The sequence below is a fragment of the Bombina bombina genome, chromosome 12 (assembly GCF_027579735.1).
Source record: "Bombina bombina isolate aBomBom1 chromosome 12, aBomBom1.pri, whole genome shotgun sequence".
NCBI lineage: Eukaryota > Metazoa > Chordata > Amphibia > Anura > Bombinatoridae > Bombina > Bombina bombina.
Window position 1 is genome coordinate 81,276,316 of NC_069510.1, and position 8,972 is coordinate 81,285,287.

General features: G+C 35.6%; 1 protein-coding gene across 1 annotated transcript in view; it reads right to left on the minus strand.

The window, feature by feature from the left end:
* CFP (complement factor properdin) overlaps window positions 1–5,400 on the minus strand; it is a 63,167-nt gene extending 57,767 nt beyond the window's left edge. The window contains exon 1 of the mRNA XM_053695347.1: window positions 5,233–5,400. Coding sequence (XP_053551322.1) covers window positions 5,233–5,296 — 64 coding nt within the window. The 5' untranslated portion in view covers window positions 5,297–5,400. The remainder of the gene's footprint in view (window positions 1–5,232) is intronic.
* Between the last annotated feature and the right edge of the window lie 3,572 nt (window positions 5,401–8,972).

Below are 8,972 nucleotides of genomic sequence, written 5' to 3' on the forward strand. Positions count from 1 at the left end.
TATGAAGGTGATCTGCAAGCAGTTGGGTTCTTAGGTTTACATTCTAAGGAGGTTTATGGCGGATAGCAATGGAGGAGAGAAACTGGTATAAAAAAGGTTAGTGTAGGTTGTATGCATCCCTGAACAGAAGAGCCTTTAGGGAGCGCTTGAAGCTTTCAAAACTAGTGCCAGTCTGGAGAAGTCCTGTAAATGGGAATGTGAGGAGGTAACAAGAGAGGAGGAGAGTAGGAGGTCGTGAGCGGAGCAAAGGGGACGGGAGGGAGAGTATCTGGAGACAAGGTCTGAGATATAGGGGGGGGGGGGAGCAGTGCAGTTGAGGCCTTTGTATGTCAGAGTCAGAATTTTGTGTTTAAAGGGACAGTCAACACCAGAATTTTTGTTGTTTAAAAAGATAGATAATCCCTTTATTACCCATTCCCCAGTTTTTTGCAAAACCAACACTGTTATATTAATACACTTTACTTCTGTGACTAACTTGTATCTAAGCATCTTCTGACTGTCCCTAATCACATGACTTTTAGTTATTTTGCATATAGTTGCATTTTAGCCAATTAGTGCAGTGTCTGCCACTAGCCACGGACGTGATCACAATGCTATCTATATGGCCTACATGAGCTTGCTCTCCCCTGCTGTGAAAAGTAAATAAAATAGAGGCGGCCTTCAAGGGCTTAGAAATTATCATATGAGCCTCCCTAGGTTTGCTTTCAACTAGAATACCAAGAGAACAAAGCAAAATTGTTGATAAAAGTAAATTGGAAAGTTGTTTAAAATTACATGCCCTATTTGAAAAATGAAAGTTTTTTTTGGACTTGACTGTCCCTTTAATCCTGCGCACTAATAGATCCCATCTCTCCTCTATCTCTCATCCTAACCAAAATAATTCTTGAACTGCCTGACTCACTGCTGCAAATACAACCGATGTAACAAGCTACCCCAAACCTTATGTCTCTGCACCCTAAACCTGTAGACTGTGAGCTCTCCGGAGCAGGGCCCTCTTCCTCCTGTACTAGATTTGTTTAGTTTTGTTATGTTTTGTATCTTATCACAAATCCTTGTCATTGTATACCCCTATCATTGTACCCAGCACTACTGAATTTGGTGGCGCTATACAAATAAAATATGCTGTCGGCATTTATCGGTGTGCGGCGGACATGATCCGCTATATCGGATCATGTCCGTCCACACATTAATAAATGGACCCTATAGGATGAAATACAATAACATAGTAAATGGGTACTATTCTTTTGTAGTTATGCAAAGCAATTTAATGTTCATTTCATGTGTTTCTAATGATCCATTTTACCTACTGGAGAGTATATAGCTCCTTCCCCCTAATTTTGCCAATTGTACTCAAAACCATATAAACAATTAGGTTTAGCTAAAATAATGCTCCCAGTGGTGGTGGGGGCTGTGACAGAGAGGTACTAAAATGTTATTTTTTAATTAATTTGCATACAATTTTTTATTGCTCTATTGTTTCGATTGTGGTCGGACAGATATAGATAGACAAAGTCAGACAGACAGATAGATTAGATAGATGATAGAGATGGAGAGATTAGATAGGAAGACAGACAGACAAACAGTTGATAGATGGCTAGAGAGAGAGGGATGGATAGATAGTTGATAGGTGGCTAAAAAGAGAGATGGATAGATGATAATTAAAGAGACAGACAGAGAGAAACACTGATTGAATGATTGATAAACAGATAGATGACAGATAGACAGGCAGATAGGTAGACAGATGACAGACAGTCTGGCACATCCCCTCCCCCAGATAGGTGCTATCACTCTGTCCTTGCCCCCTGTGACAACACACACTAGGAGATTACTCTTTTACGAGAAGGAAAATAATCTGCACACAATTTAATGTTTGCAGTAGTCATTCCCTATGGTTTGCCCAGGCCAAAGTTTGCATAACAGATCAAGATGAGGTAAATGAGTGTTTTGAAATCCCTAGATTCTTTGTCAAAAAAATAAATACAATTAAACATAATAATAATAATAAATATAATAATAATAAATAATGTGTAAGTTTATACATTTGAAGCCAAGTATGAACAATTTGTTACCCCACCTACTGCTATTTAGGCTTTTGTTAAAAATCATAAATTATACGCAATGTCTTTGGATATTTCCTGTTGTAACCCTACAACTATTCTACATATCGGTTTCCCAAATTAGATTTTGCAATTTTTATTGAATTAAAAATTATAGTATTATAGTTTTCATTGCTTCTTTTTATTAATCTGTATTTAAAGGGATAGGAAAGTTAAAATATAACTTGCATGATTCAGATAGAACATGTAATTTTAAGACACTTTTAAATTCACTTCTATTTTCAAATGTGCTTCGTTCTCTTGGTATCCCCTGTTGAAAAAGAATATGCACATATCCAACACTAGTGGGAGCTAGCTGCTGATTGGTACCTGCACACATATGTCTCCTGTGATTGGCTAACTAGATAAGTAGTGCAATGCTGTTCATTTAACAAGATAATGAAGCAAATTTGATAACAGACATAAATTGGAAAGTTATTTAAAATTGTATGTTCTATCCAAAATCATGAAAGAAAATTTTAGGGTTTACTGTCTCTTTAAATAAACTGCCATAATGATGGTAACGTTTTTCGTATACATTGTGTTGCAGCCAAAACAGTGGAGCTGCAGTTAAAACAGAAAAAGATCAATTTATTTTGTTACTGTGTTATATTAATGGTTTGTAAATATATAATACACACAGTGAGTATTGAATTAATTGAAAATTGCAATGTAGTTGCCACTTGAAAATATGTTTGAATGACGTGAGAGGATAAAATACTATAAATTTAAAGGGACATTAAACACTAAATACATGCTAGATAGAATGATGCATTCAAAGAAAAGATTAGTCCATGACTAACATGTAGATGTATTTTTTTAAAGTTTCATTAGTTGTTTAAAAAGTGACAAAATAAGTGTAAAGTTTTAGTGTCTATAAAACACTGGGAGCTGCCATGTTGTAACTTGTGTTATCTTCTCTGCTGTGGCCAATTAGGGACAGTTATAAATAGGTCACTAGAGTGTGCAGCCAATGGTTGTGCTGGATTTAACAGTGTTCTGCACTTCCATTTCTAACAGGAACTGAAAAGCTCACAATTTCAGAATGGAATTACAGGAAAAGGGGACAAAATAAATAATGAAAGTATATTGCAGAGTTGTTTTATTATATACAATTTATCATTTTATATTACCATCTCAAAGTGTTTAATGTCCCTTTAAGGATGTGGCATTAGGAATTAATATAATATAAAAAGGTTATTTTCATAATCTTAATTATATGTTGTTACTAGATTAAAGGGATATAAAGCTCGAAAAAAAAAAAATTTTTGTGATTCACATAGCATACAATTAAAAAAAAAGATTATTATTTACTTCTATTATGAAATGTGGTTTGTTCCCATTGTAGTCTTTGTTTAACCCTTTCCCATCATTAGAACGTTCCATGCCAACCGCATTGGGCTAAGGGGTTAAAGGGAATGGAAGGTCAAATTTAAACTTTCATGATTCAGACAGATAATGCTATTTTTCAATTTAATTATATTATCAAATTTACTTAAAGTGAATGTCAATTTTGATGCTAAAGTGCCCGGTTTTTAAAACTTTGATTAAAAACAGGGGCACTTTAATTCATCAAAATTTACTGACAAAAAACCTTACCTTTTAAACTTCACAGCAGCTCCAGCTTCCTCCGGTCTCACAAGCCATTTCTGATGTCAGAAATGATTGATAGGTCATCCTCCAATCACAGCTTCCCCCCCCGGGGGAATCAGTGTCTGATTCAACGCTGTGATTGGAGGAAGCCGGATGCCTCATTTTAGACCCAGGAAGAGGCTTTGAAACGGGTGGAGGAAGCTGGAGCTGCTGTGAAGATTAAAAGGTAAGGTTTTTTTTTTCACAACAGGAGTGAAATGAAAATTTTGATTAATTAAAGGGATACTAAACCCAATATTTTCCTTTCATGATTCAGATAGCGCAGGCAATTTTAAGCAACGTTCTAATTTACTCCTATTATACATTTTCCTTGGTTCTCTTGCTATCTTTATTTAAAAAGCAGGAAAGTGAAGCTTAGGAGACGACTAATTTTGGTTTAGAACCTGGGTTATGCTTGCTTATTGGTGGCTAAATATAGCCACCAATAAGCAAGCGCTATCTAGGGTGCTGAACCTAAAATGGGCTGGCTCCTAAGCTTTACATTCCTGCTTTTAAATAAAGATAGCAAGAGAACCAAGAAAAAATTATAATAAAAGTGAATTAGAAAGTTGACTAAAATTGCTCTATCTGAATTATAAAATAAAAAAAATATCTGGGTTTAGTATCCCTTTATTTCTCTTTTGGTGGTTAGACACACATGCCTCTCGTCATTGGCTCATTAGATGTGGTCAGCTAGCTCCCAGTAGCACATTGCTGCTCTGGAGCTGCTCTCACTGTGTTTAACCCTTTTGCATGCAGACAATAGTGAAATAATAACATTCTCAAACACATAAGATCATTTCCTTTCTTGCACTTACGTCTCTGTAATTCACTGTTCCCATTTAAATGGTTTGAGTCTCATAATGTATTGAGTTTTTGTTTGTCATTTCACCCTTTATTTGTTTAGAACAGATCAGCACTGATTTTCCCATATTCCTAACTTATCCTTATTTTAAAATGTGAATGGCATTTAGAATCTAAGTCTTGCACAGCAGCACTGATCCATATAAACCATAGAACTTCTCTGTCATATCAGTGTTAACCCTTTACTTGCTGAGATTATGCAGCATACTCCTAGCCCTGTTTCTATTTAACTTCTGCACAGTAGAAATCCATAACACATCAATATATTAACCCTTTTTAAGTATTGCACTGTGACTGTATAGTTTAATTTAACCCTTCTCCTGTTTTTTCACAGCACATAACATTCCCGATATATCAGTGTTAACCCTTTACTTGCTAAGGTCCTGCAACATACTCATAGCCCTGTTGCTATTTAACTACTGCACAGTAAAACATCCTAACACATTATTACATTAACCCCTTTTAAGAATGTCACTGTATCATCTTAACTCATCACATGCTGCTCCTGAATCATTCAATCAATACAGTAAAGTTAGCAAAACATTATCTTTTTAGAGAGTAACATTGGCAACATTTTATTACAAAAAGTCCCCAACAAACATTGAAATACTAGAGAACTAAAAGATTGTTGTTTGCTCACCTGGTATGTTGAGTGCAAGAAGCCCTCCAGCAACAGCCACTAGAACCAATGAGAGAGGCAACATAGTTACAAAAGCGGAGGAGCTGTATAGAGACTGTACAATCCAATGCAGCTCACTTACATGTGAGTGTGTGTAACTTGCCAACCCCTCTAAGCTTTATCTCTGTACAGACAGACCCTCCCTTTCCGGAGAAAACTAAGTTCTATGGAAGCAGAATGTTGTAATCACTGTAGACCTTCTCAAATAAAGAGGAGGTGTGACCTGGAGAGATAGGGGAAGAGAGAATTAGAGGGAATGTATGCTGGGCAGAGAGAGAATAACGTTACAGTATTAAAAACAAAAGGACATGGGATAAGGTAGGACTAGGACTGAGACTCCGCAGAGGAAAGAGTGAGGAGAGAGTATGAAAGGAGAAACGGTCTCAAAACAGGGAGATGATATAAGAAATAAACTATTGCATTGTTTGATTTAGAAGGGGTGACTTACAGAGTTGTAAACAATGACAATGCTGAGGATCAGCACATAGAGGAACTCTGTCTATATAATATATTTATCTATCATCTATCTGTATGTTTATCTATATATCTATCTATATCATCTCTCTATATATCATTTCTCTGTGTATCTATCTGTCTATATATAATCTATCTGTCTGTGTGTCTGTATATCTTTATATCATCTCTCTGTCTGTCTTTCTACCTAATCTATATATCTATCTATAATCTATATGTCTGTCTGTATATCTATATATCATCTATCCATCTATCTATCAATCATCTATTATCTATCTATCAATGATCTATCTCTCTTTCTATAATCTATCTATTATCTATCTGTCTGTCTATATATAATCCATATATTATCTATCTGTCTGTATGTCTATCTATATATAATCCCTCTGTCTTTCCATATATAATCTCTCTGTTTATCTATCTATAATATGTCTATTTATCTATATATCTATATATCTATAATCTATATGTCTGTCTGTATATCTATATATCATCTATCTATCTATCAATCATCTATTATCTATCAATGATCTATCTCTCTTTCTATAATCTATCTATTATCTATCTGTCTGTCTATCTATATATAATCCGTATATTATCTATCTGTCTGTATGTCTATCTATATATAATCCCTCTGTCTTTCTATATATAATCTCTCTGTTTGTCTATCTATCTATAATATGTCTATTTATCTATCTATAATCTATCTATTATCTATCTCTGCTTATATCAACTAATCATAATAATACATTATCAAAAACCTATAGATTTAAAGGGACAGTGAGTCTACACCTTAGTCATCTGAAAACCTTACCTTAGATTAGGCTGCAAATAGCTTCCTGCACCCCTTTCTATATATATTCTGGCCACTTTGAAATGGCTGCCAAACTCCGCCCACTGATGACGACACGCTCCAAGCTGCATCTGGGCATTCTGATGAATAGCATTGACAGTCTGCTGAATACAACTAGCGAGGCTTTTTGAATTGGCGCCATATGTAGTTCGGATTGTGACATCATCAGTGGCGGCCATTTTAAAGTGACCGGAAACTATATTCTTTTTAAATAACTTTTTTGCCGTTCCTGCTGCATGATATAGAAAGGGGTGCATGAGGCTATTTGCAGCTTAAAGGGACACTGAACCCAATTTTTTTCTTTGATGATTCAGAAATTGCATGCAATTTTAGGCAACTTTCTAATTTACTCCTAGTATCGATTTTTCTTTGTTCTCTTGTTATCTTTATTTGAAAAAGGCATCTAAGCTAAGGAGCCAGACAATTTTTGGTTCAGACCCTGGACAGCACTTGTTTATTGGTGGGTGAATTTATCCACCAATCAGCAAGAACAACCCAGTTTGGGCCGGCATCTAAACTTACATTATTGCTTTTGAAATAAAGATACCAAGAGAATGAAGAAAATATGATAATTGGAGTAAATCAGAAAGTTGCTTAAAATTGCATGCTCTATCTGAATCATAAAAGAAAAAAATTGGGTTCAGTGTCCCTTTAATCTAAGGTAAGACATTAAGATGAATTAAGATGACTAAGGTGTAGACTGTACCTTTAAGGAACATTATGTCCACTTTATATATAAACAATAGGGGCTATTTCCAGAAACTATTCAGGCAAATATTTATTCAATATTTACCCGAGATAAGGATTCTTTTCAAATCATCTGTTTCACTTTAAAGGATAACATTTCAGGAAGAGAGTTTTCTATCACTTCAAGCCAAGCAATTATGAAAATTAGTAGCATAACAGCTGTGAAATGAAGTTGTTGTACATAATGGATAGCCCAAATTGCTCATGCTATCCTTACTTGAAGGGATATGAAACAGTGATCCTTAAAGTGACAGTATACACCAATTTTCATTTAACTGCATGTAATAGACACTACTATATGCACAGATACTGATATAAAAATCCAGTATAAAACCGTTTAAAAACTTACTTAGAAGCTTCCAGTTTAGCTCTGTTTAAAAGGTTACCGGAACACCCACTGCAAGTGGGAAATAGCAGATACTCCCCCCTCCCCCTTCCTTTGCATATGAAAAGACCCTTTACACAAACAGGAGCAAGCTAAAGTAGGTATATGTTGGTATTCTAAAACTTTGGGGCTTGGTTAGGAGTCTAAAAATCAGAGCAATGTTATTTAAAAATAAGCAAAACTATCCATATATATATACTATGTATATATATTTATATATAGATATATATAAATATATATACAGGTGCATTGGAGCCCTTTGCTGTCAAAATAGCTGAAAACATGACAAATCATGTATGCAATAATCATAGTTTAACTGTGTATTTACTTTAAATATTTCACATTCCAATGTTCTTCACTTAGGGGAATATGTTCTAAGTATTTGCAAATAGATATTCATATCTGTATCTGTCTGTCTATCTATCTATCTATCTTTATCTATATATATGTTACAGAGAAAAAAAAATCACATATATAGAGAAATACAACGTATGTATTTAAGAATAAATAAAACATATTCTGCTATGTGAAATCTGAATATTTCACTTCGGGTTAGGGTGCTTGGTTAATAGCGATCGGTTTTGCGCGTCTTGTTGGGTGTTTGTTTTTTCCCCCAGTTATCACGCTCCATTGAAGGCAAAAGTGGAAATACGTTAATGCTGTTGCAATGTTCGAAGTTCAGTTTTTTTTGTACATTTTGGGATAGCGCTCATGTAAAAACTTTATATTTTTAACTTGTAATATGCTTGCTACCTGATGTGCACAAAAAGCTTACTTCTACCAGAGTTAACGTGCTAGTGGGAGCAATAAATAGTGCTTAGAAATTGTAAGTGTAGCCACTGAGGCCCATTTATCAAGCTCCGTATGGAGCTTGAAGGGCCGTGTTTCTGGTGAGTCTTCAGACTCGCCAGAAACACCAGTTATGAAGCAGCGGTCTAAAGACCCCTGCTCCATAACCCTGTCCGCCTGCTCTGATGAGGCGGACAGGAATCGCCGCGATTCAACCCGATTGAGTACGATCGGGTTGATTGACACCCCCTGCTGTCGGCCGATTCAGCTGCTGGTGCAATGCTGAATACGGAGAGCGTATTGCTCTCCGTATTCAGCGAGGTCTTGCGGACCTGATCCTATTTGAATCATGAAAGTTTTTTTGGACTTGACTGTCCCTTTAAAGAAAAGCTGTTCATCTGCCTTCCTGTAGATACCACAGCCCTCTTGTAGGACTGTGACAGGATGTAGGAC